Genomic DNA, 14129 nt, shown 5'->3' with positions numbered 1-14129 from the left:
CGTTTTGAAAATGTAAGAAGTAAAAAGTACAGATATTTGTGTAAAAATGTAATGAGTAAAAGTAAAAAGTTGTCTGAAAAATAAATGGTGGAGTAAAGTACTGATACCAGAAAAATTTACTGAAGTACAGTAACGAAGTATTTTTACTCCGTTACTTCCCACCTCTGGTTAACAATAGCAAACATGTAGTTTATGTTTAATGATGTGCAACATAAACTACATCATCAAAAAGGCCCAGCAGAGGTTGTACTTTCTACATCAGTTAAAGAAGTATGTATGGTCTACCACAGGAGCTGTTGATCCTGTTCTACACTGCAGTCATTGAATCTGTGCACATACATTCATCATCATCTGGTTTGGATCAGCAACAAAACAGGACAGGAACAGACTGCAACGTACAGTATAAACAGCATAAAAAATAATTGGTGCACCCCTGCACACCCCCCAGGACTTGTACGATACAAGAATACTCTGGACACAACCTCTTTCAGCTCTCCCCTTCTCTCAGGCGCTACAGAATTTGCTTACCAAAACGGACACAGGAACAGTTTCTTTCCCCAGGCAATCACCCCGATTAACAACTCACCATAATTATATTCCCTGCTTCATATCTATAAGTACTGCATTATCAGAACTGTCAGTCATCACATCATCCGTATAGGTTACACACACTACTGCTGCTGTATATTGTACAAAAACATAATATTGCACAATACTGTTATTTGCACTACCATCCACTTCTCACACTTTATGGACTTTTATGATCAGTCATATATTCTGTATTCATATTTAATACTCATACTGAGTATATCATATCACATCATCTGTACTATCTTGTCTTGTATAGTATTGTGTTATTTATGTCTGTACTTTTGAGAATCATAAACAGCTGGAACCAAATTCCTTGTGTGAGTCAACACACTTGGCCAATAAACCTGATTCTGATTCTGATTCTGAAAGGCTGATATAACAACACAGTGGTTTATGGGGCACCCTTGAACACTGATATGAAGAATTTCTTTTTTATTGGCTTAATTTCTATGTTGGGATTACAGTGCAGTTCTCAGGATACAAAAAGATCAGTAAAAGTGAATCACTCCAAATTTGTACAGAAATTAAATAAAAATAATAAGAATGATACTAAGAATGATGTAGAGCAAATTATTACACACACATAAGGTGGACCAGACAGCTTGAAGGAATCCCAGATGGACTTTTTGCAATCCTCCCGTTCTCAATATAACAAAATGTCTTCAAATTCTTGATGAGATCGGAAAGAAACAAAACAAGCAATCTGAGATGACTCCAAAGTACACAGTCTCTCCAGATCCTGCAGTTCTCTCTTGTGGACTTTCCTCCTTAGCTCTCTGTACTGTTATTCAGTGAGATTTAATGTTGGCTTTACACAGGTTAAGTCAGTAGACTTATAGCCATGACAAACATTTGAATCTGTGGTCATTTAAACATTTCTGTATAGATTTTAATGTATGATTTACAATAATTAATGTAATAATATGATATAATATTATCAATATGATAATACAGGTTCATGCTCAATAGTGACAATAATCTATTTGAATGATTTCAATCTGGGTTTTGTACTAAACACAGTACAAACACTACTTTAGTGAAAGTCATGATGTTGGACTCTTAACAATTTTTGTCCTGATAGATTTGGGGTGAAATATGGGTGGAGGTGCTAATATACTGTAATACGCTTTTAGCTGGCCTACCACAAACTACAACTTATTCAGAACTCTGCTGCCTGTATCAAACTCAAATTCCCATCATGCATCACAATACACCCTCCCTTCAATAATTCAGTGTCCTCCCTATAAAACATGGTGTCAATTTTAAATCTTAATAACATTGAAAATATCCATAACCTTGTCTCTCTACCCACATTTAAATCAAAACTTAAAACCTACTTATTCGGTAGTGCTTATTTTCTATTGTTTCAAATACTTATTTAATGCAATAAAATGGAAATTAGTTATTAAAAAAATCATACAATGATTTTACAATACAATGGATTTATTTTAGATTCTGTCTCTCACAGTTGAGGTGTACCTACGATGAAAATTACAGATCTCTCCCTTCTTTGTAAGTGGGAAAACCTGAAAAATTGGCAGTGTATCAAATACTTATTTGCCCCAATGTACCTGTGTGTGCATGTGTTTCAAGTTGTTAAATATTCTTAATATTTTCTAGACCATTTTTAAATGAGCATACCACAACATTAATGCTTTTGATTTCAGCTATGCTTTTGATTTCAGTATACACACTGAAAAAAATGAAAAGGGTGCTGTAATTAATTTCTTTCAAGAATATTGAAAAAAAAAAAACAATTCATAACTATTGAATGGCATTGACTTAGTAATGGATACTAATAGAAATAACTAAAATACATGCTCTTCTTGTGCAGTGTTTCTTCATTTGCATCAATACATACATACACACATACATACATACAAACATACATACATACATACATACATACATACATACATACATACATACATACATACATACATACATACATACATACATACATACATACATACATACATACATACATACATACATACATACATACAAACAAACATACACACATACATACATACACACATACATACATACACACATACATACTGTACATGCATGCATACATATGTATATCACCAATAAGATTATAGAGCCTACATAATTAATGGTAGAATGACTGAGGTTGATTTTCTTATTGATGATGGAACAATCTCTGCAAACTTTTGTTCAGCTGCCTAGTTTACGAAAATGGCAGCGCCATGGTACTAAAATGAGATAACATGTCACTGTGTTAACATGGCACATGTATCTAGTTGGATGCAGGGTCTTTAGAAAGAATTATATGCAGGGTGTATGAATTTATTAAATAGCTAAATTGGTGCATGTTAAAGGTCAGAGCAGCTCTAAGTGGTTACTTCTTTCCGCTCCAGAAAATGAAAATTTACTGGTTTGTCTGCAACAAGGACAACACGACTGAGAGCTTTGACCTCTCCAACTCTGGGATCTAGCTTGACTTCAAACCGCTTTATTATCTAGAAAATCAAACAAAGTGCAACATATAAATGTTTCAGATATCGTGTACATAACATGTACACAGTGGACTTTTTAACTGCTGAATAACTATAACTACAGTTTAAATAACTTTATATACCAATTGTAATTATTATTAAATAAACAGATGGATAACATTCATTAAATCATCAAGTAAGGTCCTAGTTTCTTACCCTTGCCAGAGCCAAGTGCATCTCCAGTTCAGCGATACGTTTGCCCACACACCCTCTCACTCCAAACCCAAATGGAATGGATCCGAATGGGCTGGGACGCTCCCTCCCATCCCTTAACCAACGCTCAGGCTTGAAGACTCTTGGTTCAGGAAATATCGTCTCATCATGTCCAATTGCATAATGATGCATTATAAATGTGGTCTGTTCATTGGAGTTGATGATTAGATAAACAATGATATCTACATGGTACAGTTTAGAATTAACATAAGTAAGGGGAAAAAAACAGTACCTTCTTCGGAAAGTAGTGTCCTCCGATAATCATGTCTTTTTCTGACAGAAGGCGTGTGTTTATGGGAACCACTGGGTACATTCTAGATGTAAAAAAAATAGTCTTAATATAATGGATAAAATAATCTATTTATACAGAATTGTTAACAATATACAAATTACACATACAAATTATACATTTAAATTAATGTTAATATCACACTGCCCGTGATGTTTCAAGCATACCTCTAAATTTATCTTTTGCTGAAATACAGCGGAAAAGGCCTTAACTAACTGCATACCATACAAGTATAAGCTATACGGTACTTAAAAACAACAAGCAGGTACTTATAAATGTTTTGTTCTTTTCACCTTAGAGTCTCTTTGATGACCGCCTTGAGATAGGGCATTTTGTTTATATCCTCAGCTGTTGGAATGTTGTCCCCCTTGATGACACTGTTAACTTCCTGATACAGTGCATCTTGTGCCTTTGGATCTTGTGACAGTAAGTACAAGGCCCACATCATGGTGTTGGATGTCTTAAGAGAAAGGACATTTTAATTTGTTGTATTCTTCATTATACCTCTTTTCACAATAGGTTTAAATCAAATTAGCAAAGTTATATAGCATCGTGCTGTTATTCTTACTGTGTCAACTCCTCCCAGAAGTAGCTCAGTAATGCTGCCGTATACATCCTTCTTACTCATGTTGGTGTTAGAAAGCAAGTAGCTGAGATATTCTCCTGCAACTTCCTGACCTGCATCCAGGCGCTGCTGAATGTCCTCCATCTTCCTGTCAATTAACTTGCAGGCTATTGAAAGCCATGCAGATATTCTTTCAATTTAGATACACTCACACAGGAATTAATACTTCTTTAATCTACTAGAATTAAAAAGAAATTATGTGCTAAAGAGGTGGGACAGGAGATAGAAGGATCACTAACTGTTACAGCTGTGTCTTCATCATCTCACCAAATCTGAAGATTCCGTCCCAACCGCTTGTGTAACGGCGCCAGAATGGCAAATAATTTCGAGTCCACTTGGGTAACAGAATTATAGCCATAGTATAAGTGAACATTTGGGCAATGGAGTTGATGAAATTTTGAGTCTCTGCCGGAATCTCATTTTCAAGACAGCCAATACGAGTCTCAAACAATATGCGGGAAATTCCTGAATAAGCAGACATATGTCATCTGACAATTTTATCTCCACATACAACATAAAAACACATAAAAATTATTATTTGAGTGATCTATATACAATGATCAGCCATAACATTAAAATCACTCATAGTTGAATGGTGAATAACCATTACAGTGTTTTTTAAAGAATGTTAGAAGCACGAGACAAGTACAACGATCACTGATTTTGACAAGAGCAAAATTGTGATGGCTAGATGACTAGTTTCCAAAACAGTAGGTCTAGTAGGATTGTCCAAGTATACAGTGGTCCAAGGAAAAATAACCACTAAACCAATGACAGAGTCATAGGGTATAGCCATGTGTGTGCATGTTGAACTCACTGAAAAGTGAAAGAATGCATTAAAACAATTCAAAAAAGTGTCCTTTTATTTGTTCCAATCCTGTTTCCCTTCTCCCCATTCCCCACCAGGCCAGAAAAGTGTAACAGCTGGATGTGATAGAAAGGAATTATAGAAACTGCTTGCTGTGTATGAGACTCTTTTGCCATACACCAGTCAGAATATCTACAATGGGCACATGATCATCAGTACTAGGCCATAGAGCAATTGAAGAAATTAGATTGGTCTGCTGAATCATAATTTGTTTTACATCATGTGGATGCCTGGGTGCTTGCTGTGTGGGGAACAAACAGAAGTTCTGATGGGAAACCTTGAATCTTGGCATTCATGTAGATGTTATATTGACATGTACCACCTATTGTTGTACACCATTCATGGTGTACAACAATAGACCATGGTAACAGTATTCCCTTGCCATCATACACCAGGACAATGCTCTCTGACAGATTTAAAAATTGTTCAGGAATGGTTTGTGGTGCATGACAAAGAGATCGAGGTGTTGATATGGCCTCCAAATTCCGCAGATCTGAGTTTGATCAAGCATCAATGTGCTGGCAAACAAGTCCAGTCCATGGAGGCCCCAGCTCACAACTTACATGCCTTAAAGGATTTTCTGTTTATGTCTGTTGGTGCCAAATACCACAGCACACCTTCACAGTTTGGAGTCCAAACGTTGATGGCTCAAAGCTGTTTTGGCAGAACAAGGGTGACCTTCACAATCTTCGACAGGTGGTTTTAATGTTATGGCCAATCAATCTATACAATCAGGTTTGAAATTATTGTTGGGTGGTTATATTAATACCTGACAGGCCATACCTTCTAGACTGAAACGGTACAGCTCATTGGATATGTTGGGTACCAGGTCTCCAGTGGAACTCATCTTGCGTAGATGGCATATCCGTTTGATAAAATCTGTGACCACCTCATTAACCACATTGTCATACTTCACAGAGTCTTTTGGATGCAGCATACGCTTGTTCAGCACAGATCTGAGTTTGTACCACTTCTCTCCTTCCCTAGTGGGAGATAAATGCAGCATATTTCTGTCTTTTGTATTTTGCACAAATTCTTTTTTTACTTGAAGCATACTATTTGTTCACTTTTTAAAAACAATTTTAGAATTTCTTTAGTACCAAAGTGCATCTCTAAATCAACACATACTCCTGAAATGACTCGTTGGCCATGTTTTGGCATTTGTGCATGGCATTTTGCATAAAAGTGCACAAAACATTTGAAATACACATATATATTAGATTAACTCATGCAGTCACAAAGAAACAGTGTGGCTTACTCAGTGACAGGCCCATAACCCAAACCGTGCATATCTCGGTATTCATTCCAGAGCTTGTCACCTCTGCTAGGGAATTTATCATCTTTCCTCATCAGCTCCTCCAGCAACTTTACACTATTCAGTGCAATTGGGTGATTGTTGCCACCTCTTACTTTGAACATGGGGCCATAAAGCTGTTTTTCATATAACTAGAGAAATTACAAAAAAAATTCTTAGGCTTTTGTAACTGCCATTAGACCTTCACTATACTAGACAAATAAAACAATTTTGTTGAAGATAGACTGTCTGCAAATACTAATCACTTAAAAACAGTGCCAAGTATCAGGATGATTACCAGCATAGCAAATAAACTACACAGCAGTAAAATGTCCCGACATGTACAGAGCATTTACATACCATACCTGCAGCTCATGCATGCGATTGTAATACCCTTGAATGATCAGCCTGTACAGTATTGTGGGAAGAGTAACCTCAGGGAGATCAGCCTCAGTCCTGATGCCCCCTGAAGGGACAGAGGCTGAAGAATTTCCTCCTGCACTTCTCTCAATGCCCAGACTTGATGTTATAGGTCTAAGGAATATAAAAACACCCATTGTCTCAGCCCTACACAAAGCTAAACATCCCGCCATGAATGGAGTCTGAAGTTGGAGTGTGCAGCTTGTAATACACTGATCAGCAAATGCAAGAAAGGACTACTCAATGGATGATCCACCCTTGTACAAAAGCTGTTATACAGTAACAACACAGTGGTTTATAGGGCACCCTTGAACTTTGATATGTTAAGTTTCCTTTTTATTGGTTTAACATTAACTTGTGTGTTGGGATTAAAGTGCAGTTCTCATTAGACAAATAGACATATAATAACTACAATTTAAAAAAAAAAAAAAAAGCTAAAATAAATAAATAAATAACAAATAGCAGGGCATAATGTACACATCCTGGAGAATACCAGACACGCAGAATCTCTGCACAAACTGAACTATTAAACTAATGTAAAGATACTTACTGTTATGAATGAAACATCTGCCACATCTCCCGACCGCCACCAGAGGAAACCTTCACCCGAGTTTTAGCGACTTCCTGACTACATCCCCCACAATCCACCACTCCTGTCATGATTACACCACGAGCTGTTTCCCATTTCCCATTTGCCGGCTCTAACCCCCACCTGTTGTACTACGATCTCCCAATAGAGCTATTATTAAAACAAGATATTTTTCCGGGTTTTGAGTATTCGGACATTTTGCTGAATATCGTAGTTGGCGGAGCGGCTGCGCTGTTTAAGCGTTTCAGGAAGCGCAGACGGGGAAAGCGCGCCGGCGCGCTCGTGAAACTCAGACAGCGCGGTTTAAAAACACCGCTGCCTAGCATTCATCTGGCGAATCTCCGCTCTCTATCCAACAAAACAGACAAACTCCTTCTGCTCACCCAGACAAATAAGGATTTTTCGAACTCTGCTGCTCTCTGTTTCACGGAAACCTGGCTGAACGACTCTGTTGCGGACAGCGCGTTAAGTCTGCCGGGCTTTCAGCTCTTCAGAGCGGACCACGACGCGGAATCAACGGGGAAATCGCGCGGCGGCGGGACGAGTTTGTACATCAATGAAAGGTGGTGTTCTGATGTAACTGTGTTAAAGAAGATGTGCTGTCCAGATCTTGAAAAATTCTTCATTAACTGCAAACCGTTCTATTCGCCGCGGGAGTTTTGCTCGTTCATTCTGGTGAGTGTTTACATTCCACCGCAAGCGCACGTGAGCTCGGCCTTACAGACACTCGGTGATCTGATCACAGAGAGTGAGCAACAACACCCGGACTCTGTAGTAATAATACTTGGGGACTTCAATAAAGCGATTCTCTCACGTGAATTGCCTAAATACAGACAGCATGTTACATGTCCCACCAGAGACAGTAACACACTGGATCACTGTTACACTGTAATAAAGGATGCATATCACTCGGTCCCACGGGCAGCTCTAGGACTCTCTGATCACTGCTTAGTTCATCTGATACGACCTACAGGCAGAAGCTAAAGACAGCTAAACCTGTATTAAGGACTGTAAGAAGATGGACTAAGGAAGCAGAGCAGGATCTACAAGCCTGTTTCGCTCTCATGGATTGGACTGTTTTTGAAGCTGCTGCCTCTGACCTGGACAAGCTCACAGAGACTGTAACATCATACATCAGTTTTTGTGAGGATTTGTGTATTCCTACCAGAACTCACTTAACCTACAACAATAACAAGCCATGGTTCACTGCGAAACTCAGCCAGCTCCGTCAGGCAAAAGTGGATGCTCACAGAAATGGTGATAGAGTCTTGTACAAACAGGCCAAATACACACTGGAAAAGGAGATCAGAGTGGCAAAGAGGAATTATTCCGAAAAATTACGGATTCAATTTTCCTCCAGTGACTCACCTTCAGTGTAGAAAGGTCTGAAAGCCATCACCAACTACACGACACCATCTCCAAACACTGTGGTGAATCAACAACTGGCAGACGACCTGAATGAGTTCTACTTTAGGTTTGAAAAAGCCCAATTCTCACCTTCCGTAACCCACGAATCAGTCACACCTTCAATCCCGTTCAGTGAAGATGATGTGTGTCAGGTCTTCAGGAAGACCAAGAGAAGAAAGGCTCCAGGCCCAGACAGTGTTTCACCGCCCTGTCTGAAAGCCTGTGCTGATCAGCTGGCCCCCATCTTCACGTGGATATTCAACACGTCACTGGAGCTGTGTGAAGTACCCTCATGCTTCAAAAGCTCCACCATCATCCCGTCCCAAAGAAACCCAAAATTACCGGACTTAATGACTACAGACCTGTGGCTCTAACCTCTGTGGTCATGAAATCATTTGAAAGACTGGTTCTGGCTTATCTGAAGGACATCACGGGACCCTTACTGGACCCACTGCAGTTTGCCTACAGAGCAAACAGGTCTGTGAATGATGCAGTCAATATGGGACTGCATTATGTTCTGCAGCATCTAGACAGACCAAGTCAAGTCAATTCACCTTTATTGTCACATCACCACGGCACATGTGCCCTGGTGAGTGAAATTCTTGGGAGCGAGCTCCAGAAATTGCAGAACCATTTACATACAATAGTAGAAACATAAATAGAACAGTTTACAGACAGGTTAAAAAAAAATGTGCAAAATGCTCAGTACCATTGAAATGTGCAAATGTGGAAAGGATGCAATGTGCTCATACATAGTCAGTACACACAGTGTACTACTAGACATATATATATGACCATACATATATGTATGTGTAAGTATAAATATATATTATATATATATAAAGTATTATATACATGTAATATTATGTAACATGTTAAGGTGCAACAGACTGTACAGATACAGAAATGTCCTGTGGTACTAATAGCTTATTGTCAGATAGATAGATTGTTATTTTAAATTAAATGGAGTGTGTGTATAGTCCCATGTGTATTGATGCAGTACGAATACAGTGTGCGTGTGTGCATGTGTGTATAGTCCGGTGTTGAACTGTTGAATATGCTGTGTGCTGTGTTATTTATGGCTGTTAATTAGTCTGATGGCCTGAGGGAAAAAGCTATCCCTCAGTCGACTAGTGCGGGATCGGATGCTGCGGAGACGTCTTCCTGAGGGGAGCAGAGAGAGCAGTCTGTGGGATGGGTGGCTGGAGTCATTAATGATCTTCCGAGCTTTCCTTATGCACTGCCTGTTGTAGATGTCCTGGAGGGAGGGAAGCTCACCTCCTACAATGTGGTTGGCAGTTCGCACGACCCTTTCCAGAGGCTTACGGTTGCCAACAGTGCTGTTTCCAAACCAAGCGGTGATGCAGCCCGTCAGGATGCTCTCTATAGTGCAGGTGTAGAATGTTCTGAGGATGCTGGGGCTCATTTCAAACTTCCTCAGCCGTCTCAGGAAGAAGAGGCGTTGGTGTGCCTTCTTCAGCACTGTGTCGGTGTGTGTGGACCAGGTGAGATCCTCACTGATGTTAACACCCAGAAACTTAAAACTGCTCACACGCTCCACAGGTGTCTTGTCGATGGAGATGGGTCTGTGTTCTCTGCTCTGTCTCCTGAAATCAACCACCAGCTCATTGGTCTTGTCGATGTTTAGTGAGAGGTGGTTCTTCTGACACCATTTGGTCCCTGTATTTGTATTTGGTCATCGTTGTCAGTGATCAGGCCTATCACCGTTGTATCATCAGCAAATTTGACGATGACGTTGGAGCTGTGTGTAGCTGTACAGTCGTGTGTATACATCGAATACAGGAGTGGGCTGAGGACACAGCCCTGAGGAGCACCGGTGTTGAGGATCAGCGGGGATGAAGTATTGCTGCCCATTCTCACCACCTGACTTCTGCCTGTCAGGAAGTCCAGAATACCAGTTGCACAGAGATCTGTTTAGTCCCAGAGTCTGGAGCTTTGCTACAAGTGTGGCAGGCACTATTGTGTTAAATGCTGAGCTGTAGTCCACAAACAGCATTCTCACATAGGTGTTCCTATTTTCCAGGTGGGAGAGAGCAGTGTGTAGGGTGAAAGCAATAGCATCGTCTGTGGAACGGTTGCTGCGGTATGCAAACTGTAGCGGATCAAGTGAGGCAGGCAGCACAGAGCAGATGTATTCTCTGATGAGTCTCTCAAAGCACTTACTGAAGATGGGTGTGAGAGCAACTGGCCTCCAGTCATTTAGGCATGTGATTTTTATTTTTCTTTGGTATGGGTACTATGGTGGATTTTTTGAAGCATGATGGAACCACAGACAGACACAGGGAGAGGTTGAAAATGTCTGTGAACACACCGGCCAGTTGGGATGCGCATGCTCGGAGCACACAGCCTTGTGGATGTTTACTCGTCAGAAGGATTGGGTTACATCCGCGACAGAGACGGAGAGTGCACTCACATATTCTGCAGCAGTTTTTGTCGGCACAACATCTTCTACACACTTCCTGATGAAACACGTGACAGAATCTGAGTACGCCTCTGTCGTCAGACGCTGCCTGGAACATGTCCCAGTCCACGTGATCAAAACAGTCCTGTAATATAGCATCTGATTGGTCCGACCAGCATTGGATTGTCCTGAGGGCGGGTGCTTCCCGTTTCAGTTTCTGCCTATAAGCAGGCAGGAGCAGAATGGACGAGTGGTCCGGTTTGCCGAGAGGTGGGCGGGGGAGGGATTTGTAAGCATCCCGGAAGGGAGAGTAGCAGTGATCAAGTATACGGTCACCACGCATGTTGATGGTGATGTGTTGGAGGTATTTTGGAGCTATTGTTCTGAAGTTGGCTTTGTTAAAGTCCCCTGTTACAATAAATGCTGCATCTGGGTGCGCGGTTTCCTGCTCACTTATATTTCCATACAGTTCCTTGAGTGCCTGGTCTGTGTTAGCTTGAGGAGGAATATAAACAGCTGTGACAATGACCGCTGTAAATTCCCTCGGTAGCCAGAATGGTCGACACAGAAGCATAAGAAATTCCAGGTCAGGGGAGCAGAAGGATTTAATAGAGTGTAGGTTCCTTTCATCACACCACAAGTTGTTGATAAAAAAACAAACACCTCCGCCTCTGCTTTTCCCTGTGAGCTCTTTCGTCCTGTCCGAGCAGTGCACGGAGAACCCCGTGAGCTCGATGGCTGAGTCTGGAACCTCCGCAGACATCCTGGTTTCTGTGAGGCAAATAATGCAGCAGTCCCTCGTTTCTCGTTGGTAGGAGATACGTGCCCGTAGTTCACAGAGTTTGTTGTCTAGTGACTGAACATTAGCCAGCAAAATGGTTGGGAGAGGAGGTCGGAGGGGACGACGTCTGAGTCTAACAAGGACGCCGGCTCTCTTCCCTCTTTTCCGGAGGCGTTTCCTTGGTTGCGTTCGTGCGGCCCAGACAAAGGACTCCAATGCGGTGTTGGTAAACAAATCGCCATCGTTCAAGAACTCAAAGTCCGGTTTGTGTTTCGTGACATAGGAACCTATATTTAGAAGCGTGTGTCTGTCGTAGGCAGTTATGCAAACAACTTCCAACATGCAGGACAGCAGAATAACTAGTAAGATAAATGAAAAACTGCAAAGTTTCCTCGGAGCTCGCAACACAGCTGCCATGCTCGGCGCCATCTTGCCACAGACCAGGGACTTATGTGAGGATCCTGTTTGTGGACTTCAGCTCTGCCTTTAATACCATCATCCCATCACTCCTACAGCCCAAATTAACCCAGCTCTCCGTGCCCTCCTCTGTCTGTCAGTCAAACACCAGCTTTGACAGACAGGCAGCAGCTAGTGCAACTGGGTAAACTCAAATCTAGCACCCGCACTGGCGCCCCCCAGGGCTGTGTTCTCTCCCCACTACTCTTCTCCCTGTACACGAATGACTGCACCTCTAATGACCCATCTGTCAAGCTCCTGAATTTTGCAGACGACACCACACTGATCGGGCTCATCCAGGACGGTGACGAGTCTGCTTACAGACTGGAGGTTGAGCGGCTGTCTGTCTGGAGCAGCCTTAACAACCTGGAGCTGAACACGCTCAAGACAGTGGAGTTGATGGTGGACTTCAGGAGAAACCCCCCTGCTCTTCCCCCACTAACCATCATGGACAGCATTGTCACAGCAGTGGAGTCATTCAGATTCCTGGGAACCACAATCTCCCAGGACCTGAAGTGGGACATTCACATTGACTTCATTGTGAAAAAGGCTCAGCAGAGGCTGTACTTCCTTCGTCAGCTGAAGAAGTTCAACCTGCAACAGGATTTGCTGAAACAGTTTTACACTGCCATGATCAAATCCATCCTCTGCACCTCAGTAACTGTTTGGTTCAGCTCAGCCACCAAATTCGATCTCAGAAGACTACAGAGGGTAGTCTGGACTGCTGAGCGAATCATTGGCACAACTCTCCCCACTCTCCAAGACCTGTACTCCTCCAGAGTTAGCAAAAGAGCAAAGAAAATCACTCTGGACCCCTCACATCCAGCACACTCCCTCTTTGAACTGTTGCCATCTGGTCGGCGCTACAGAGCCCTGAGCTCCAGAACGACCAGACATAGGAACAGTTTCTTCCCTCAAGCAATCCACCTGATGAACAATTAACACCATGGAACACACAATTCCTAATATTTGCACTATGTATACCTCAATTGCACATTTCATACTTGCACTCTGTACATACATGCATACATATTGTCTGTACTGTTTACTTCAACTGCACATTTCACAATTGCACATGTGTACATACAAATTGTATATATTGTATACTTATTTGCATATGTATATTTCATATGTTTATTTAAACTGCACATTTCACACCTGTAAATGTGTACATACAATTTCTTCTATACTGCATATGACATCCTGTTACACTGTGGAGATTATGTCCCTAAAACAAATTCCTCGCATGTGTAAACATGCCTGGCAATAAAGCTGATCCTGATAAAGCTGATTCTGATTCTGAAATGACTCTTCAGTATAGTCTCTACAGATCCTGCAGATTCTTCAGTTCTCTCTTGTGGACTCTACTGTGTGTGTGTGTGTGTGTGTGTGTGTGTGTGTGTGTGTGTGTGTGTGTGTGTGTATATATATAATATATATCAGACATACAACATGCATGTCATAAAAATTATGGAGTTTGCAGAACTATGTGAACACCTTTTTTGCTCTTTGCATATAGGTATATTCTACAGTATGTTCTCTGGTCAGTGCTGCTTTTGTGTATTGTCTTTTGTGTTTTGTTTGCACTGTCTTTTGTCTTGCACTGTTTGCACTAGGCTGCATAGATTCACTTGTAAGAAATAAAAATGTAT

General features: G+C 41.2%; 1 protein-coding gene across 3 annotated transcripts; it reads right to left on the bottom strand.

Moving 5' to 3' along the window:
- Positions 1-1008: 1008 nt before the first annotated feature.
- LOC113654303 (sterol 26-hydroxylase, mitochondrial-like) lies at positions 1009-7507 on the bottom strand. 3 transcript variants are annotated; one of them, XM_027164362.2, is made up of 10 exons: positions 7373-7507; positions 6768-6936; positions 6367-6554; positions 5892-6091; positions 4508-4705; positions 4184-4347; positions 3909-4075; positions 3559-3640; positions 3270-3470; positions 1009-3077 (listed from the first exon to the last, which is right to left on the bottom strand). In XM_027164362.2, exons 2-10 carry the CDS (start codon positions 6780-6782, stop codon positions 2949-2951), a joined length of 1344 nt encoding a protein of 447 aa, XP_027020163.2. In that variant the 5' UTR covers positions 6783-6936; positions 7373-7507; the 3' UTR covers positions 1009-2948. The 3 variants fall into 3 exon arrangements, with proteins under 3 accessions (XP_027020163.2, XP_027020160.2, XP_027020161.2); XM_027164359.2 differs by lacking the exon at positions 7373-7507 and having other exon boundaries at positions 6768-7093; XM_027164360.2 differs by lacking the exons at positions 6367-6554; positions 7373-7507 and having other exon boundaries at positions 6763-7093.
- Between the last annotated feature and the right edge of the window lie 6622 nt (positions 7508-14129).

Source organism: Tachysurus fulvidraco, chromosome 6, assembly GCF_022655615.1.
Source record: "Tachysurus fulvidraco isolate hzauxx_2018 chromosome 6, HZAU_PFXX_2.0, whole genome shotgun sequence".
Classification (NCBI taxonomy): Eukaryota; Metazoa; Chordata; class Actinopteri; order Siluriformes; family Bagridae; genus Tachysurus; species Tachysurus fulvidraco.
Note: the sequence above shows the minus strand (reverse complement) of the source record. Positions and strands in the feature narration are given on the sequence as shown.

Excerpts from the sequence above, each read along its gene's own strand:
- LOC113654303 (XM_027164359.2), bottom strand. The coding sequence starts at position 6,995 with ATGGCGGGATGTTTAGCTTTGTGTAGGGCTGAGACAATGGGTGTTTTT. Across the intron at positions 4,348-4,507 it reads GGACGGAATCTTCAGATTTG|CCTGCAAGTTAATTGACAGG; the intron begins GTGAGATGATGA and ends GGCTTTCAATAG. Across the intron at positions 3,641-3,908 it reads GTCATCAAAGAGACTCTAAG|AATGTACCCAGTGGTTCCCA; the intron begins GTGAAAAGAACA and ends TTTTACATCTAG.